This window comes from Cololabis saira, chromosome 17, assembly GCF_033807715.1.
Source record: "Cololabis saira isolate AMF1-May2022 chromosome 17, fColSai1.1, whole genome shotgun sequence".
Lineage (NCBI taxonomy): Eukaryota > Metazoa > Chordata > Actinopteri > Beloniformes > Belonidae > Cololabis > Cololabis saira.
Window position 1 is genome coordinate 4,709,116 of NC_084603.1, and position 19,464 is coordinate 4,728,579.

The window sequence follows — 19,464 nt, forward strand, 5'->3', positions numbered from 1 at the left end:
TGAGGAGACCAGTTGCTGGAGCTTAATGAAATAAATTCTTGTAAGCCTACTTTGCTGCAACTAAAAGATCTTAACTAAAGTAGATTGGATTCTGTCTTGCATAAAGTGATACATCCAGATCAGACAGGTTTTTAATTACAGGGCGGCAGCTTTTCAGTAAAGTAAATAGGATCTTCAATGTTCTCTATTCTCCAGAAAAGTCACAAACAGCAGAGGTTTTGCTCTCCCTCAGTGCACACAAGGCATTCAACTGGATTGAGTATGAATATCTATTTGCGACCCTGGAGAGGTTCGGTTTTGGATTGGCCTTTTGTTGCTGGATAAGGGTCCTGTACGCTACATCGCTGGCCTTGGTCCATACTAATAAATCAATCTCCAATCATTTTCCTATATGTAGGGGGACCAGACAAGGCTGTCCCCTGAGCTCGCTCTTATTCGACCTTGCAATTGAACCGCTAGCAGTTGCACTAAAGAGTATTGAGGAGCTTAGGGATATTGAGAGAGAGGGCCAGACTGAAAAGCTGCCTCTATATGCAGATGACCTGATACTCTATTTGTCCAACCCATCTATCTCTATTCCAAAGGCATAGGAAGTTATCTCTAGTTTTGGTGAGATATAAGGCTACAAAATCAATCTTTAAGAGTTTGTTCTTCCCTGTCAATGACCGGGCTCAAGAGATGCCTTTTGATGCATATCCACTAATAGAAACTTGCAACACTTTTACATATCTTGGCGTTTCAGTAACATGTTAATACAGTGACTTATTCAAACAAAATTTTAAACCAGTCCTGGAGAAAGCCAAGCAAGACCTGGCCCGTTGGTCAGCACGGCCTACATCACTTGCTGAAAGGGTCAATTCTGTCAAGATGACAATGACCGGTTCTTATTCTTGTTTCATACAGTACCCGTTTTTATCCTGAAGTCCTTTTTTAAAGAGTTATCTACATCCATATTCATCTTTATATGGAATAAGAACATCCCACGGATAAGAAGGGCACATCTTGAGAAACAGAAAGAGGTTGGAGGTTTAGCACTACCAAGTTTTCTACATTATTACTGGGCAGCTAACATTTATAAACTATAATACTGGGTCTTTGCATCTTATGACACCAAAATAAATTGGACATAGCTATGCAGATGACACGCAGATATATATTACAATGTCACCAGGAGACTGAGGCCCTGTACAAGCTCTTGATAAATGCATTGAGAAGATTAATGTCTGGATGTGCCACAACTTTCTCCAATTAAACAAAAACAAAACTGAGGTAAGTGTCTTTGGAGCCAAAGAGAAATGATTACAGGTCACCGCAGAGCTTTAACCTATACACCTAAAAACTACCAACTAGGCCAGAAATCTGGATGTAGTGATGGACTCAGACCTAAATTTGGGAATAATACATTAAGGCAATAACAATGTCAGCCTACTATCACCTTAAGAATACATCCAGGTTAAAAGATCTGATGTCTCAGCATGACCTGGAATAAGTAGTCCATGCATTCATCTTTAGTAGCTAGATTATTGTAACAGCATCTTTACAGGTTTACCTAAAAAGTCAGTGACACAACGGCAGCTCGTTCAGAACTCTGCTGCTCGAATCCTCACTAAGACCAAACAAGTGGACCACATCAGTCCAGCTCTGAGGTCTTTACACTGTCTGCCTGTCCGTAAGAGGACAGACTTTAACGTTCTGATACTGGTCTATGAAGCTCTGTATGGTCTACTCTAGGACCAAAATACATCAGTGAGCTTCTGACCCCGTATGAACCTTCCAGACGCCACAGGTCATCCGGATCAGGTTTTTTTTCAGTACCCAGATTCAGAGCCAGATATGGAGAAGATGCGTTCAGCTTATGTGCTTCACATGTCTGGAACAAACTCCCAGAAAGCCTCAGATCAGCTGAAACACTGTATTTAAGTCCAGACTCACCTGTTCTCAGCTGCCTTTGAGTAATGCTCTATATATGGACTGGTATTTTTCAAAATGTAATCATATTTTAACTACTGATTTTATCTGATTTTCATCTACTGTTTGTATTTCTTTCTTTTTTTTTAAATTTTAAATCATGCTCTTTATTTATGTTTTAATGTCTTTGTAAAGCACTTTGAATCACCTTGTTAGTTAATTGTGCTATAGAAATAAACTTCCTTGCCTTATATTAAAACTTAATATTGGCAATTTTTAAGTCATAAAATGTCGAGCGCAACTTTTAATTGCATTGAAATGAATACTACTTTTATTTTTATTCCAATGTATATACTGTTTATATTTTGTAATTATATATTTTTTACTTTTTCATCCTTCTTTTGCTGCATGTGTGTGTTGTGCGTACTGCTGCTGCACAAAGTGAATTTCCCCACTGAGGGATGAATAAAGGCCTATCTAATCTAATCTAATAATAATGAGCAATATTCTGATCTCATATGATGAGATCAGAATATTGCTCATTATTATCAGAGGGACAGCAGATGTTAGAGGCTTTGGAGATAAAGTCAGGGAGGCCAGACTGAGATGGTGTGGACATGTCCAGAGGAGAGATAGTGAATATATTGGTAGAAGGATGCTGAGTTATGAACTGCCAGACAGGAGGCCCAGAGGAAAACCAAAGAGGAGGTTTATAGATGTAGTGAAAGAAGACATGAAGGTAGTTGGGGTAAGAGAAGAGGATGCAGAAGACAGACTCCAATGGAGGCAACTGATTCGCTGTGGCGACCCCCGAAGGGAAAAGCTGAAAGGAGAAGAAGATTCTGATCTCATATGATGAAAGTACAAAAACAGTAAAGTGACTATAATTTTAACATGTTCTCCATCTTAAGTAGACATACTGGAGTGCAACCAACGTTATATTCAAATTCAATTCTTAATGCGTAAGTATTATCAAAATAAAAGTAATCATCCATAATCAACCTGCTATTTTGTATTACATGAACTATTAATAGTGCTCTCAACTAGGAGGTGTAAGGCAAGGCAAGGCAAGTTTATTTCTATAGCACAATTCAACACAAGGTAATTCAAAGTGCTTTACATCAACATTAAAAGCGGCAAGACATAATTAAACAGTAAATAACCAATAAAATGAAATAAAATGATAAGAAAAGAGGTAAAATAATAAAAAGCACAAGTTGTTAAAAAGTAAGGGCAGTGGAGTACAGCAGGTAAGTATTTAATTTAAGAGTATGCTTGAGTAAACAGTAATGTTTTTAGGCCAGATTTAAAGGATCTACAGTTGGAGCAGACCTCAGGTCTACAGGAAGTTTGTTCCACCGGTGAGGAGCAGAATAACTGAACGCTGCCTCACCTTGCTTGGTTCTGGTTCTTGGGACACACAACAAACCAGATCCAGAACCTCAGGGGTCTGGGAGCTTCATAGGAACTAACAGATCCAGCATGTATTTTGGTCCAAGACCATTCAGGTCTTTGTAGACCAGCAGTAAGATTTGAAACTCTATCCTTTGACTCACTGGAATCCAGTGTAGTGATTTCATGACCGGTGTAATATGGTCCAGTTTCCTGGTGTTTGTAAGGACTCTGGCGGCAGCGTTCTGGATCAGCTGCAGCTGCCTGATTGATTTCTTGTTATTGCCATTATTGCCATTGCAATAATCCAACCTACTGAAAATGATTGCATGAGTAAGTTTTTCCATGTCTTGTTTAGACAGAAACCCCTTAATTCTAGCAATGCTTTTCAGGTTGGTTATAGGAATAAAAGGTTGACAATACAGAGAGGTAAATAAGATATTTTTAAAAGTATATTTAGTATTTCCCACCAGTGCAGTTCAACCTGGACTTAAATACAGTGTTTCAGCTGATCTGAGGCTTTCTGGGAGTTTGTTCCAGACATGTGAAGCACATAAGCTGAACGCCATGCAGACCTGTCAAGTCTCCCGTTTTGGCCGGGAAACTACTGTATTTTACCCTCTTTCCCGCCGTTCTCCCGTATTAGTATTTTCCCGTAAATCTCCTGTTTTACAATATCATCATTTTAAAAATGCAACCTAAATTGTCAACGATAGCAAACTCGGAACAACAATTCAGAGATGGATGGATGTAACAAGAGTGAAGGCATTTCTGCCCCAAAAAAGCAAATAATTTGTGTAAATATTTCTAAAAAATGGAAACCGAATTTACTTTCCTAAAGAATAGCAGGACGGGGCTCAGACACCCATCTGAGGGATGTGTAACTGCGTTTTTAGTGTCTCTCACCGGGGAAGGGTCGATGTCAGTCAGTGAATACCAGAGAGCCACACCAGAATCACAATCAGAAAGAAGTTTATTGCCAAGTAGTTTAACACACACAAGGAATTTGTTGTGGTGATTGGTCCAATACAAAAGAGCAAATAATATTAAAAGAAAAAATGTACAAAATGTTGGTTTTAAAGTGTCGGAGTAATGCGTCTGTACAAAGGTAGCACTAGGATGTGCGTTAATGTGACGCATAAGGTCAGAAGTGGGGTCTTTATGTTAATGTAACGTAGAGTGGGGTGGGGGGGACAGTCCGTGGTGGACGGGGGAGATTGGGGTCCGGGGCCTTGTTGACGAGGCCAGCTGCCGTCGGGAAGAAATTTCACATGAGTGAAAATGACAAATTAAAAGAAAATGTAAATGTTTCACTTGAAGACAATAAATGTGTATATAATATGAAAATATTTAAAGGGCACGTTTTTTCTTACTTTAACATATATAAAGTGGTCTCCCCTCAGCCTGCCAACTCAGAGAAGGAGGAAAGCAACCAAATTCTGCAGTGTCTGTACAGCCGCCCGGATGAGCTGTCCAGTGTCATGTGGCTTCTACGAGCCGTTCAGATTCTGCTCCCTTTCGTTACATATCAAAATGCAATTTACAGAGGTTGGCCTCCGATGCGTGAAACCACGCCCACAACTAACTCCGCCGGCCGGAGCTTCCGCCATTTTTCCGTAGCGGCGTATCGCGTCCTTCAGGCAGCCAATCAGCACAGAGCCTCATTATCATAGCCCCGCCCACTCAGAATCCTGCATAGATAATGAGGTTAGAGAATGGGAAGATAAAGACATGGCTCAGAGGCTGAAATTCTAATTTATTTAGCAAAAACAATCAAAAGCTTGTTTTTAAGACATTCAAGGCCTGTTTAAAATAGCTATTAGATGCCATAATATGTCCCCTTTAAAATAAATAAATGTGCTTTAATTCACTTTTTGTGTTTTTATTTAGGCTGTATTATAGGAATTACACACATACGAATGTCCCCAGCATTTCAGTGTCAACAAAGTTAGACTTATCAGATTCTGAGCACATAATTGTAGTGTGTAAGTGGTTGACAGGTAATTATTTTACATTTCTCGTAAATCTGTCTTATAATGTAAGATATATGGAGGTAGATTTGTGTCTTAATTACTCAATCAAAAAAAGATTGCTTCAATAAAAAAATATATTTTCAATAAAAAAAAATTTCACTTCAGTCAAAAAATAAATTTTAAACATTTTTTTTGTGATCAACTTTTTATTTATTTTTCATTTATATATATAGAGAAGCGTCCCCACAGTCCAGGGAGGGGGAAAAAAAAAACCCAACAAAAAAACCACCTGCTCAGATGCTTCTTCCCCCTTCCTTCCCACACCCTCCCACTCCCACCAACCCACTCCACCCCCACCCCATACCCCCCCAAATAATGGATCCAAATGCAGAGAGCCAAAAAAAAAAAAAAAGAACACACAAAACAAAAACAACAGCAGCAACAAAACACAAAGCACGTACACCACTCCCAACCCAACCCCCTTCAATAAAAGAAGTGATTTTCTTTTATTGAAAATATTTTTTTCTTTTTGAAGCAACTTCTTTTTTGATTAAATGATAAAGACACAAATGTCCTACCCATAATATGGCCCAAACACAAAACAACACTACTTCAATGAAAAAAGTTGCTTCAAACAAAAAAAACTTCACTTCTATCATAGAAAACATTTCCAATTAAAGAAAAACAGTGTTCAAATGCATTTTTTTTTAGTCTCAAATTTTTTTTTTGCATTCAAACACTTTTCTTTGATTGAAATCATTTTTTTTTGATTGAAGTGAATTTTTTTTTTAATAAAAAATCTATTTTTTGTTTGAAGCAATCTTTTTTTGATTGAATAATTAAGACACTACGACGGAGTATTAGGGCCAAACTAAGACAAAAAAAATTTAAATTACGAGAATAAAGTCATAGTATAATGAGAATAAAGTCGTAAAATTACGTGAATAAAGTCATAATATTACGAGAATAAAGTTGTAACATTACGAGAATAAAGTCGTAATGTTGCGAGAATAAAGTTGTAATAGAATAAAGTCGTAATATTATGAGAATAAAGTCGTAATATTACGAGAATAAAGTCGTAACATACCGAGAATTAAGTCGTAACATTACAAGAATAAAGTCGTAATAGCCTATTACAAGAATAAAGTGGTAATTTATGAGAATAAAGTCGTAATATTACAAGAATAAAGTGGTAATTTATGAGAATAAAGTGGTAATTTATGAGAATAAAGTCGTAATATTACGAGAATAAAGTGGTAATTTATGAGAACTCTAACTCTAACTTATGAGAACTCCCTGTGTTAAAATGAGGAATATTAAAGTCAAAGTCAAAGTCAAAGTAGCTTTATTGTCGATAAAGTATGTCAAGAAGACATACAGAGATCGAGAGGGACGTTTCCCACTTCCCATGGTAAACATGTAAACATATAAACATATAAACATATAGACATATAAACATATAAACATATAAACATATAAACATAAAAAGTGCGCAGGCGCAGGCACAGCAGATGGACAGACATTTTGACAATATATATATATATATATATATATATATATATATATATATATATATATATATATATATATATATATATATATATATATCTTAAGATATTGAGCATCTTGTGGAGTTATATTCATATATTATATATTACGACTTTATTCTCGTAATATTACGACTTTATTCTCACAACATTATGACTTTATTCTGGTAATTCTACGACTTTATTCTCATATTATTATGACTTTATTCTCATAATTTCCCTTTTTTTTTTTTTTGTCTTAGTTTGGCCCTAATACTCCGTCATAAGACACAAATCCACCTCCATAAAGATACTGGACCTCGGTTGGGCGTATTTTAAAATCCCAACCTTGCCGTGCCCCTAGCAGCCCACTCCCCCCCCCGTGCGCGGAGCTGCGGGACGGGCCCATCCGGGCAGGGAGGGAGGGGAGGGGAGGGGGCGGAGCCGCGCAGCCGTGACGTCGGCCAGGAATGAGGGAGTGAATGTTCCGGGTCAGAAACTGGACGGAGAGGAAATTAACTCCGGGAAGAAGAGACGGGAAAAAGCAGCAGAATGCCTCCCTCCAACCACACTGAAGATGTAGCCCGTGATTCCTAACGCTAAAGAGGCTTAATAAAAACCACCAGAGGGGCGTCAGCGTGAGACCAGACAGGTGTCGACAAAGTGAGACCTCGACGGAGAGTTTTATTCCCATGTCCGTCGCTGTGACTGCGAGCTCGACGAAGCGGAAGTTTTTTCGGCTGTTTACCTGCGTGTGAAATCGTGCAAAAGGAGCAGCAATCTGTTGCATCCCCCCTTCCTGCACGCTTGTTTGTTCATTGCACGGGTAGAGGTTTATTTCTCCCCCCCGTGATGTTTCACTGCATCCCCCTGTGGCGGTGCAACCGTCACGTCGAGGTGATCGATAAGCGCCACTGCTCCCTGCTCTATGTGCCCGATGAGATTTATCGCTACGCCCGGAGTTTGGAGGAGCTGCTGCTGGATGCCAACCAACTCCGGGACTTGCCCAAGGTAAGCAGAAAAACACAGCTCCCACTCGCTAAATTTAAACTAGGTTTTTTGTTTTTTTTTGTTCGTGCTGCCAGCTGAGCTGAAAGGGCATCCCGTGAGAGCTGGGGACAATAATTACAGCAGATCAGTGAGAGAGAGACGTGGTCTAGTTTAGTTTAGTCTAGTTTAGTTTATTTCGGTCATGACATCACTAAAAAAAAAAAAGAATAAAAATGAGAATAAAATGAGAATAAAAATGACAACAAGAAAACTAATACACTGTTCAAAGAAAACATTACAAAAAAATTCCAATATACAAATACCATGTCTAGACCGAAAAAGGTGTAGGCTGAAGCAAAGCTTATTATTTACCTACCCTCAAAAAGATTAATTAAAGTAATGAAATGAAAGCAAGAAGTAAGAGAAAAGACTGACAGTAAAACAAATTGCCTCCATGGGGATAACAAAATGTCCTCAAGAAAAAAAAAATAAGTTGACATATTTAAAGCACAGCTCAAGACCCACCTTTTTACTCTTGCTTTTAGTTGAATTTTAAAGGTTTGTTCTTACCTGTGTGTGACCCTATTTATGCTTACTGCCGTGCCTGTTTTACTCTTTTACTCTTTTTGCTCTTTGCTATTGCTTTTATTGTTGGTTTTATTCTGTTTGCTATATTGTTTTTTTCACTGTCTTAAAGCTGCTTTGTTTTTATTTGCTTGCTTTGCTTATCTTCTCTTGACATGTAAAGCACTTTGAGTTGCATTCTATGACAGGAAAGGTGCTATATAAATAAAGTTTAATATTATTATTATTATTATTAATAAATAAAAATAATGCAATCTACATGTTACCTTCATCCTTAAAAAATCAAATCAATAATTAAATAAATATTCAACATAGCAAGCATCACCACTCATTAATTTGATATAAATAAATCATTCTTCTTTTCAATGTTTTTTTAAATAAGGTTAAGGTTCTACATAATTTCAAATCCCTATCTAATTTGTTCCATACATCCACCGCTGCCACAGTAGTGCATCTCAGTTTGGTGTTGGTTCTTTTGTGGTCTACGTGGAAATTTCCCTTAAACCTTGCCACCCACCTTCAGGTTATCTGAAAGAATGAGCCACACAGACTAGATTGTGATCATAAACATTTTATTGGAGTCCCAGGTGTCTCAAGCCTGATTTATGGTTCTGCGTTAAATCGACACAGAGCCTACGCCTTAGGTTACGGCGTCGCCTACGGCGTCGCCTACGGCGTCGCCTACGGCGTATGGTCTGCGTTGGTGTAACGCAGAACCAAAAAATCCGCCTTAAGACAACCATGAACTGCCGCAAAGCCCAGGCAAATGTTTCTGATATGTCAAACTTGTTTGAACAGATGCTGAAGTCAGATGGCCTTTTGGGTTTAAACCATTAAAAATATAAAGAGGATTAAACCTCATCTTCTCCATGGCTTTCTGCTTGACAAAAAGCCATGACTGGCCTCTGAGAACATTTTTTTTTACTCCTATCACCACTAACAGATTCAGAAGTCACAATAAACACACTGAAATACTATTATTCTTATAACTTTTCAAGGTTTACAAACAGGAATATCTATGTATTTGTTCACAAAAGCTGTAAGATGACCTGAAATTCCAGAAAGATGAACAAAAACATTTTTTTTTGTTGACAAAAGCTATATGCCTTCCAATAAAGCCAGGTAAAATACGAGACATAACATAGATAATCTGTCCACGTATCCAGCAATACCGTCATGTGAGGCTGAAAGCACCGCCTCACATTTAGAGATGCTTGAGTCCAATATCTCAAGTGACCGCACACGCCACCGCTAATTGATGAACTAATGCCAGTCCTGTGGTTCTCCAAATGTTCTGTCTCTTTTCAAATGATATTTAGGTCAGCTGTCAGGTGCACAAAGGTCAAGGGTGCATGTTAATGCACTTTTGAAACTTTGCTTTTCATGACTGAAAATTAAAAAAAAACAAACAAAGCACATTTTTTTGAGTGACTTATTTTTGTATTTTTTTAATAAAACCACTTCATAACACTTGAAAGATTTCCTATTCCTCTGCTGGGAGCGCCGGTTGTTTGTCTTCCGGCGCTTGTATTCTCCTAGCGTTTGACTGAGTGCAATTCACTGAACATTTATTGACATTTAACACTGTGGATTTAGTTGTAAAGCCATCAATGATGGTGTCAGAGTGTAGTGTTTTCTTTTTCCTTTTTTTAAAATTGAAAATAAAAAGTTGCGGCAACTAGCATCAGACAGTCAGCGGCACATAAAACACTCATCTAAAACTACTACGGGCGTGACGGACGGCTCAGTTGTGAATCACAACACTTGACCATCAGCAAAGATTTTACGGCCACAACAGTCCAAATGGGAGAAAAATTGCACAATAACTGCATTGTCTTGGGAATAATTAACTCCTGGCCACCTTGTGCTAATACTATCACATTTGTTTTGCCTTTTAAAGTCAAAAGCAAAGCAGAAATGTATCATTACCATGACAGACCAGATGTCAGTAACTCATTGCGCCCCCACACATTCCCAATCACACAAATATTGAAGTTCTCCATCGTACTGATTCTATTTTTGTTCAGCAGAAACCACACACAGTAGAGGAGTTCAGACTCACAGTGACAGGCTTTGTGAAGTGGGGATACACAAGCCTTGTGTCTTACATGCGGCCCCTGTGCTCTGGATTAAGTGGGATACTACTTGAAGGATTTGCATGTTAATTCGCATGGGTATTAGAGTTTTATTTATGTCTTTGTCTAGAGCTGAAGATGTCTGACTTTTTTCAGACATTGCCTGTAGATGATGCAGGCTTTTCTTTCCTTTTTCCAGCAAAACTGGTTTGGTTTCTGAAAACATTCTCAGTTATACAAGGAATTTGTTGGCCTGAGAAATTGTGTTAGGGGTTCTGATTTGTAACCTTGGGAGTACAAGGAGTACAAGGAGTACAGTTACTCATTTATTGAGTTCACACCTGTTTCAGACAAGTAGACAAAGTATAAACCAAGGCTTGGTACACTTGAGAAACTCTCCTGTCTGCATGCAGCTAATTTGTTTAGGATAGAAATCTTGCTTGGAGTAAAGGACAATTTTAAGGCAAGGCCTTTTTGAATTTTGTATGCATGTAAGTCTAAGAAAATCTTTAAACACAATAATTTCAGTCAAGTGATCTTAGTATGCAGTGCACTTAGAAATTTGATTTAGCCGAGAATATGTGAGCAGCCTCGCACGGTTGTGCCACATTGCTTACTTGCTTACTTACAGCTGGAGAAGAAAAACACACAAACAGGTATTCTGGCTGAAAACAAAGACAACTTTGTGTGTTTTGTTGTTGCCTCACTTGAGCAATTGTTTGTGATATAGTGAATCAGTGACCTGAACTATAAAACATAGATCATAAAAAGCCATAAAGAACACATAAAAATATGTCTATTAAACTTGATAATATAAGCTGGCAATGGAAAGCTTTTTTTTCCCTCTGTCATATGTTTTGCAGGTGTACGCTCACGGTGACAGCACACACACTACTGCGCAACAATTTAATTGTTCTGCACAGAGTTCGCAGAAATTCTAAGCATTTTTAAAAAGATGGGGGGCAGATTATTTGCATGTTGCTGAGAGAAACTGTTATTGTGCTCTTTGGAATGTAACTAATGTCATCTATGCTTGCTGAGTGAACCCAAGAAATGTCCAAGTGCATAAACTTCAGTGCTTGCTCTCTGGCATCGTCGCCTTGGACTCAGAGGTTGTTTACTGAATTTATTGTAGGAATAATGATGCCACCAAACGTTGACACTCTCACATATTCAGGCAAACGTGCCCAGTAGAAGGCAGATAAAGACATGCACAAGGAAGGTAAATGGCAAGATCAAACAGCTACGGTGTGTTCTTACAGTAACAAGATGAGGCAAGTTGAACTTGAGCAGATAGTTTCAGTAGTTCTGCAAAGCAAAACCCACTGACCAGGTTTAGGAAACAAAAATGCAATTGCATGAGTAGATAGCTAAGTCTTACTTCTTTTGTATTGCTTTGTATTTGATCTCTATTGATGCATTGACCATAACGGGCAAACAGTGAGTTAGGTTTATTTGTTATTTCCCTTTCAGTATCTGCCCATTATGTTTTTCAATGGCTTTGGGTTGTAAATGACAGGTGTTGGCTCACTGAAGAGCATGCAGACCAACAAACAAACCATAAATGAAGAACAGGTTTGCGAGGCAAGGTGGCAGGTTTATAAACAGGAATGCATTAACTATTCCTAGCTATGACGCTGTAAGACGGAGGCAATAAAAAACATTTCTTGCATCCTGTGTACAGATGCATCGATTTCTGCAGCAGCATCACTGAATTGTAAAAAATTGGTCAATGAATTGACTCGTAAATGGAGATAATACTAATTAGCCACAACAATCTTAAGCTCAATGAATCAGGTCATTTTCCAATAAAAACAATGCCAGATGGCCTAGATGGTGACACTAATGATATATTATAAAAGATGAGTTTGGACTGGTTTTTGATCAAACAAAAACACTTTAAAATATCACCTTTCATAGTTTTGTAGTCCAAACAATCTATTGAGTGGATTAATCATTAGTAAATAGATTAATCAGCTTCAACCCTAAAAATGTTTGTCATCTGACTTCACATTCAGCAAAACAGATTTTACTTTTACAGAACTACGATAAACTAAGCTATTGCTTCTCTAAATGTGTAAATATGTTTTTGCATAATTTATGTATTTGTCTGTAGTTGAACAGAACAAATGCATCAAATAAACTGAGCGTGTAAACTTTAAGATCTGCTGTTTTGCATCTCCGTCTAGACCTGCCAGACAGTGCACACAGTTATTTTAGTGGTGGAGACGGGAGGTGATATCCGGTTTTAGACGGGAAACTGCAGTTTATGACCTGTGTGAAGTGGTAAAGAAAGTGATGCTGTCAGGGCTAGAGCAGGAAGCTCATGGTCAAACTAAGTCCCATCTGATCTACAGGAAACTGTGTAATAAAAGTTCTGCAGTTGTTGCGTGTTTGAACCGTGCTTGGGGCTGTTTTAGTTGTATGACAGTGACTTGTCATTCTAAAACCTTATCTTAATATGCCCCCCCCACCTTCTTCATTGAGTTTCAAAAACAAGCCCAGCCATTTAGCCCAGAAAGAAAGAAAATTCAGCATTACTAAAGTAATCCAATTTACTTCGGGCTTCTTGCTTTTAGGCTAATTATTTTGCTTTGACAGAGTAGAAGGTGAAACTGAAAAATTTACTCAAGATTACAGAGAATAGCTAAAGTGTTACTGACGTGGCCTGTTTTGGTTTCGTCTCTCATACATGGGAAAAGACACCAACAGGAAGAACAGGTTTGCTGTCAGTTTAGGACTTACAATATGTATCACTGTTACGCAGTCAAATAGCTGTTAAGGCAGGGGACCCAGCTAAGCACTCTTCTTTTTTACTCTCCTGACATGTCTTTATTGTTGTAATGTGCCAAGAGTAGTGCCGATATGTCAAATTCAGGTTTAGTTTTCTCAGAATAAGCTATTTGATAAAACCGAGAAACAAATCTAGACCGGTTCAGTGATGATTGAGAAATTGGTTAGTTTAGTCATCAAACTCAAAAATGTTCTTTTAATAACATGTAAGAGTAAAAGTTAGGTGGTTAGGATGCAAAGCCCCAGGCATACAGGTTTGTTTGCTTTATAAAACAAGGGATTAGAGACTGTTTGCTTGAATCGTCTTAAGACCTTTAAATGACTCGTGCATACAGGATGAAGTTTACTTTTGAACCCTGGAGTTTTATTTATTCTGCACATATTATATTTGTATCTGAATTTGGGTCATGCATATTGTAAAATACACTTTACAGCATTTTGGTTATGCACAGGAATATTGTTTATCTGTGTCTGACGCTTTTATCTTCTTTATCCACACTGACAATCCACTCTGAAGTCCGTGTTGTTGGATATTAAGGAAGTGGCATAATCATTAACATTTGTTGATAAAGTATTATTGAGGCTTGTAACATGCACGAAAGATGAAGTTAATTTTATAGCAATACATTGCCTGTGTTGTCACCATCCAGACTGAAGGGAACCAAAAAGAGAACAAATGTTTTGCTTCCTATTTAAAGTAAAGAAACATTTTTTTTACCAACTTAAAAAAGAAAAAAAGAAAGCTTCTTGATTGAAGGTTCTACCTGAAAGTTTGGAAAATAGTTTGGGTGTCTATAGTGTGGTAAAAGTAGAACAGGTTTTTACTTCAAGCTTTTTTTTTAACCATGTGGGGGAAAAAAGTAAATTTAAGACTGGACCTGTGGATAAAAGGAATCCAGAGCATATTTAAATAAACACAGGCAATGTATTGCTATAAAATTAACTTCATTTTTTGTGCATGTTACAAGCCTCAATAATACTTTATCAACAAATTATAATGATTATGCCACTTCCTTAATATCCAACAACATGGACTTCAGAGTGGATTGTCAGTGTGGATAAAGAAGATAAAAGCATCAGACACAGATAAACAATATTCCTGTGCATAACCAAAATGCTGTAAAGTGTCCTATTTAAAGTAAAGAAACAATTTTTTTTACCAACTTAAAAAAGAAAAAAAGAGACCTTCTTTATTGAAGGTTCTACCTGAACGTTTGGAAAATAGTTTGGGTGTCTATACTGTGGTAAAAGTAGAACAGGTTTTTACTTCAAGCTTTTTTTTGAACCATGTGGGGGAAAAAAAGTAAATTTAAGACTGGACATGTGGATAAAAGGAGTCCAGAGCATATTTAAATAAAGACACAGATTTAATACTTCTGAGCATTTGCATTCCTGGATGAGTCTTTTTGGCTTGTGGAGACATCTAACCGGCAAGCTCAGAAAAAGCAAATCCCTGAGGGGAAATTCATAAGTTCTTCCACTCAAGCCAAAACATTAAAGGAACCTGAAGCCATATTGTTAGTTGCCTGCTCATATCATAGAAGCAGGGCTCTGCCCGCTCTTGTCATGGACGACTGGGTCAAGATCTTTCCTTCTTGATCTGGCATCTCTCCTCGTCGCCACTGCAACAATAGTCTTTAGTATGGTACACCCTGTACTATTTATCAAAGATTACTTTTGTCAAATCTCATCTGAAAAAAGAAACTTATAAAATAAGGCCCTTGCTTTAAAGTAAAAATCGGTATTTTTCAACAACAGCAATATGGTCCTTGACAGGTCTTAAATCTAGTTAAATACAACCTTGAATGAACAAAACACTTGATATTTTATGTTTTATGTCATTATTTACTTGTCTCCTTGCGTCAACACACCTGATTAAAATTTATGGGCATTATCAGCATGTCATCAAGGTCTGTACACGTCTCTTTATTACACAGCCACTTGTATCAGGATGTGTTGAAACAGTGAAACCTCTAAAACATGCAGGACACTGGTCCCGGAGGATCATAGTTTCCCATCCGCGTTGTAGAGTATCTGGGTGGGGTTGGCAGGATGACGACACAGCGGTGATGTAATCTGGATGTAAATGCCATGAGAAGATTTTAATGCAGCATTCTCAACTTTTATGCACTAAAATATCAGTTTAAATTTTATTTGAAGAAACTGAAACACTTGTAGGAAGTGTCATCAAGTTCTGATCCTGTCCCCGCTACCAGAGACTCCCTGCTACTGGACTCCTTTGTGAGAGTTGAGTATCACTTCACATCACTTTGCCACTCATCAACAATGATGAAACTAGCACACAGAGCTACAGTGGGGATCATGGCAGAGCGACTGAGAGACTTAAGAAAGTAATGATGCAAGAGAAAATGAGTGATTGAGCAAGAAACCAAACAAGAGTAAATGTTGGAGTGTCACAGAAGCAACATAACCTAAACATTGATAGGATGATTCTCTGAGATGAAAAATGTTATTTGTGCCACTTTTGGAGAGTTGTATATTAATAAATGTTTGAAAACTTTAATGAACTTTAACATTATTGTAATGAAGAGTGAAAGTAAAAGCCGTTAAGCCTTAAAAGAGTTCATTACAACGTTAAGGGACTGAGACTGACATGGGCGTTGGATTGGTTTTCTGTTCTGTTCTTTTTTTTTTTTGTGACCTTGTCTGACCTGTCTGCCTGGTCTTGTTATTGAGTCTGCTTTTGGTGAGCCAAAGACAATAAAGTTATACTCAGTTCAGTTGCAGATAAATGTGGCATTGCAAGATTTTGAATCGTTTCCTTAAAAGAGCAAGAAATTAAATGTTTTCAGCCGTGACTCATTATTGTCCTTTTATACCAGTAATCAAAAAAATAGCAGTTACTTATTTGTTGAAAGCAGGCTTGTATTTGTAAACGAATGATTCTTCTGAGAGAATAATAATACATTTTATTTATACATTTTATTTGTATAGCGCTTTTCAAGGCACTCAAAGACGCTTTACATTAGTCAAAATCGTAAAAGAAATACACATAGGACAATTACATGACACAGGACATTAATCACACAAAGCAGTTCTGTAAAGGTGAGAAGTTTAGTTATTGACTTTTCCTGCTAAAATATAAAGTCAAGCCTAAATTAAAATATTGGTAAAAAATGTTTTGCATCTTCATACTTAAATAATCTAAAATTTGGTTTATTTTGCATTTATTATTTTTGATAGAAAGGCTAGTATGCAAATGGGTTATTGAAAATTAAAATAGTGATTTAGTGATGGCTAAATCCTTACAGAGCAATTTCAGATAAACAATTTAAATTGCATAGTCGATGTTTTGCCTTTTAGTATAACAAAATGCCTTCCAGGGTGTATGACATGTCAAAAACTGTATATTGTCAGCATGTAATACACTCTTAGGCTCTTTATTGAAGATGCACTTTTGTTTTTCTTTTTCAGCAATTTTTCCAGCTGGTAAAACTTCGAAAACTTGGCCTGAGTGATAATGAGATCCAAAAGCTGCCAGCGGAAATTGCCAACTTCATGCAGCTGGTGGAACTGGATGTCTCTCGAAATGGTAAGGGGAAGAAAAAAAGGAGGGAGGAGGAGGAGGGGGCAGAAAAAGCAGCATAGCACAAAATTAAACAAAAATGACACATGCATGTGTGTTTGTGTGTTTTTATTATCAATGCCTGAATATAGTGTATATAGCTAAAGAAACAAACAAGGATATTAACAAAGAATGGTTTTAGAATTCAATATTATGTTGAGTTTCATTTGTAATTTTAACTGCATTACAGTTTTCATGGTCAAAATTAAATGAAATTGTAAAAGTAAGCAATGAGAATTTAAATAGAACGATAATATAATTTACACTCTGTATTTAATGAAGAAAAGTACAACTAACAGATAAAAAAAAGTATTTTAAAGATTGATAATTGTATTCTTAAAAAAAAAGAGGCAACAGAAGAGCCAATCAAGGTGAAAGAGTGCAACAACTAGTGGAGACTAATGTCTCTTGGTATAAAATTGCACAAAATCTGGGGATATAATATCATATATGCGATATCAATTACATTTTGAAAGAATCCAAAGTAATCTTTATGAGTTTGAAAATCATTATTGTTGATATCCAGTCCCTTAGTTGTACTGCATTAAACCAGCAGTTTCTAGCAGCTGTGTTGGTATAGAGCTACATATCTGCATGTAATAATGATGTTCAGGTCAGGACTTTTTTTAAATCCTTGATTCTATTCAATTTCCCAAGAGAGCCAGTCAGCTCTTTGAACCTGCAAAGATTTAAAGTTAAACAACCATCCAAGCATGACTTGATCCTCAGTGCCTGTTGCACTTTAACTGTTCCTGTCATCTCAACTTGTACAATGCTGTTATCCAGTTGCCATCCCTCTCTCTCCAACCCAATGGCCTTTTAGAAAAAATAAATGAATGAAACATCAGCTAATCTTTATTTCCATTATGTAGATTATAAGATGCAGCCAAGAAGAAAAACTTAAACTTCAGGCCGTCATATGTACTGTTTTGGCCATTTTCCATCATGGATTGTAGCCATGGAAAGGATGCAATGATGTAGATTTGTGAGAATGCAAAAGTTTGCAACCTTGCGTTGGACATTTTAAAAAATGTACTTTACCAGCTTCTTAATAAGGCTCTGGATCCACATGTGAAAACACCAGGGCAGTTAGGGCAAGCTAGCGAGTTGCAGCTTCATCTACTTTTCTTCTTACCTGTGTGTTACTTTCCCCTTGTTCGTAAACAATACAATAAATGTATTATTCATCTCCACCTTCAAATATAAACCATTTGCAAGTTCCTGTATTAAATTTTTTTGCTTACATTTCACACACTATCCCTTTTTGAAAGCAGTTGCATTAGCCCCTTTTACATTGGCTGATACCCTGCGTCTAATGCACGAATCTAGTGTGTGGCCTGTCTTTTATACATTGACTGACGCAGGGTGGCGTGTCGAGCTGGCCCCCTCGCCTCTGATGGTACATTTAACTGTGGGTCAGGTCTAACTGGACTAATGTGGGGTGGCGGGTGATTGGAAGGATTTGTTGATCGCGTAACCTGAGTACAACCCACCAGGGGACATTTTTTATTTATTATTATCATAATTATTATTATTTCTTTTATTTTATAAAATAAGGAAACAGATGATGGGAGTAACAGCGGCAGGACGTCACAGGTAGGGCCTTTATTAGCAAGATGAGTAACTGGGGAGACGCCATAAATTGGCCACAAAAATAACAAACCGAGGATTTTGCAAGAAGCAAAACCCAGCTAAAAAACACTCCTCCATCCCGATGTTCACCATCCTTGTTTTGAAAATTACACCTATCTGAAGGCGTATAAGTGTTTCTGACGTAGGGATAATACGTCATTCTACACGCCCACACATCTTACATTATGTTATGCAGATAATGCCTCCCATCAACTCGCCTTCAGGCATTGAGTGGCAAATAACACGCTTTGCATTTATATCACCCACTGTGCGTTAGACACGCAGGATCTAATCTAAAAACGCAGTTTGTCTAACTTCTGTTGTATCATATACTTTGACGTTTGCACGTTATAAGACACAAAGTTGTTAAGAAGTCATGAAATGTTTGTCTTTTCTTTTATTTAGATATTATGGAAGTTCCAGAGAGCATTTCGTATTGCAAAGCCCTCCAGGTGGCAGACTTCAGTGGAAATCCACTAATGAGGTAAATTGTGAACAGATATTCCCAAAAAATCTCAGGAATTCTGTTTCATAGGGAAAGTTATGAAATGACTAATTAAAAGTTAGATCTGTCTTGGATTATAAATTACATCACTTTCTTGGTAAGAGAAACTTACATCAATCATCACTTTTGTTTTTGCAATCTCTCTGCTTCATTATTTGCCGTTTGGAACACGTATTCACCAGACAGCTTAGTGCTTAGCACACTTTTATTTCATAGGTGAGATCTGGTGTAATTTTCACCTCAGCATGGGCAACACCACATGGCTTTGCAGTGGAGAGTGATTTCTGGCATTGCCTGGTTTTTAGGCTCCATCACATTTACACACGCATACACACCACAGTAACCTGATTCTCCACTTTCTTAGCTACGTAGTGAAGGTCTACTTATATTTTTGGGCTCATGGGCTTGTGATGTTATTTTATTGTTACTGTTAAATAGATGGTGAAGTGGAGGAAGAGAGGGAGATAAGTGCCCAGTCTGTATTTACTTTGGCTGATTA

At 37.4% G+C, this 19,464-nt stretch overlaps 1 protein-coding gene across 1 annotated transcript in view; it reads left to right on the forward strand.

The window, feature by feature from the left end:
• The first annotated feature begins 7,265 nt into the window (after positions 1–7,265).
• lrrc1 (leucine rich repeat containing 1) overlaps positions 7,266–19,464 on the forward strand; it is a 29,845-nt gene continuing 17,646 nt past the window's right edge. Inside the window, exons 1-3 of the mRNA XM_061744925.1 lie at positions 7,266–7,810; positions 16,678–16,795; positions 18,866–18,944. Of these exons, the coding sequence (XP_061600909.1) occupies positions 7,652–7,810; positions 16,678–16,795; positions 18,866–18,944 (356 nt within the window). The 5' untranslated portion in view covers positions 7,266–7,651. The remainder of the gene's footprint in view (positions 7,811–16,677; positions 16,796–18,865; positions 18,945–19,464) is intronic.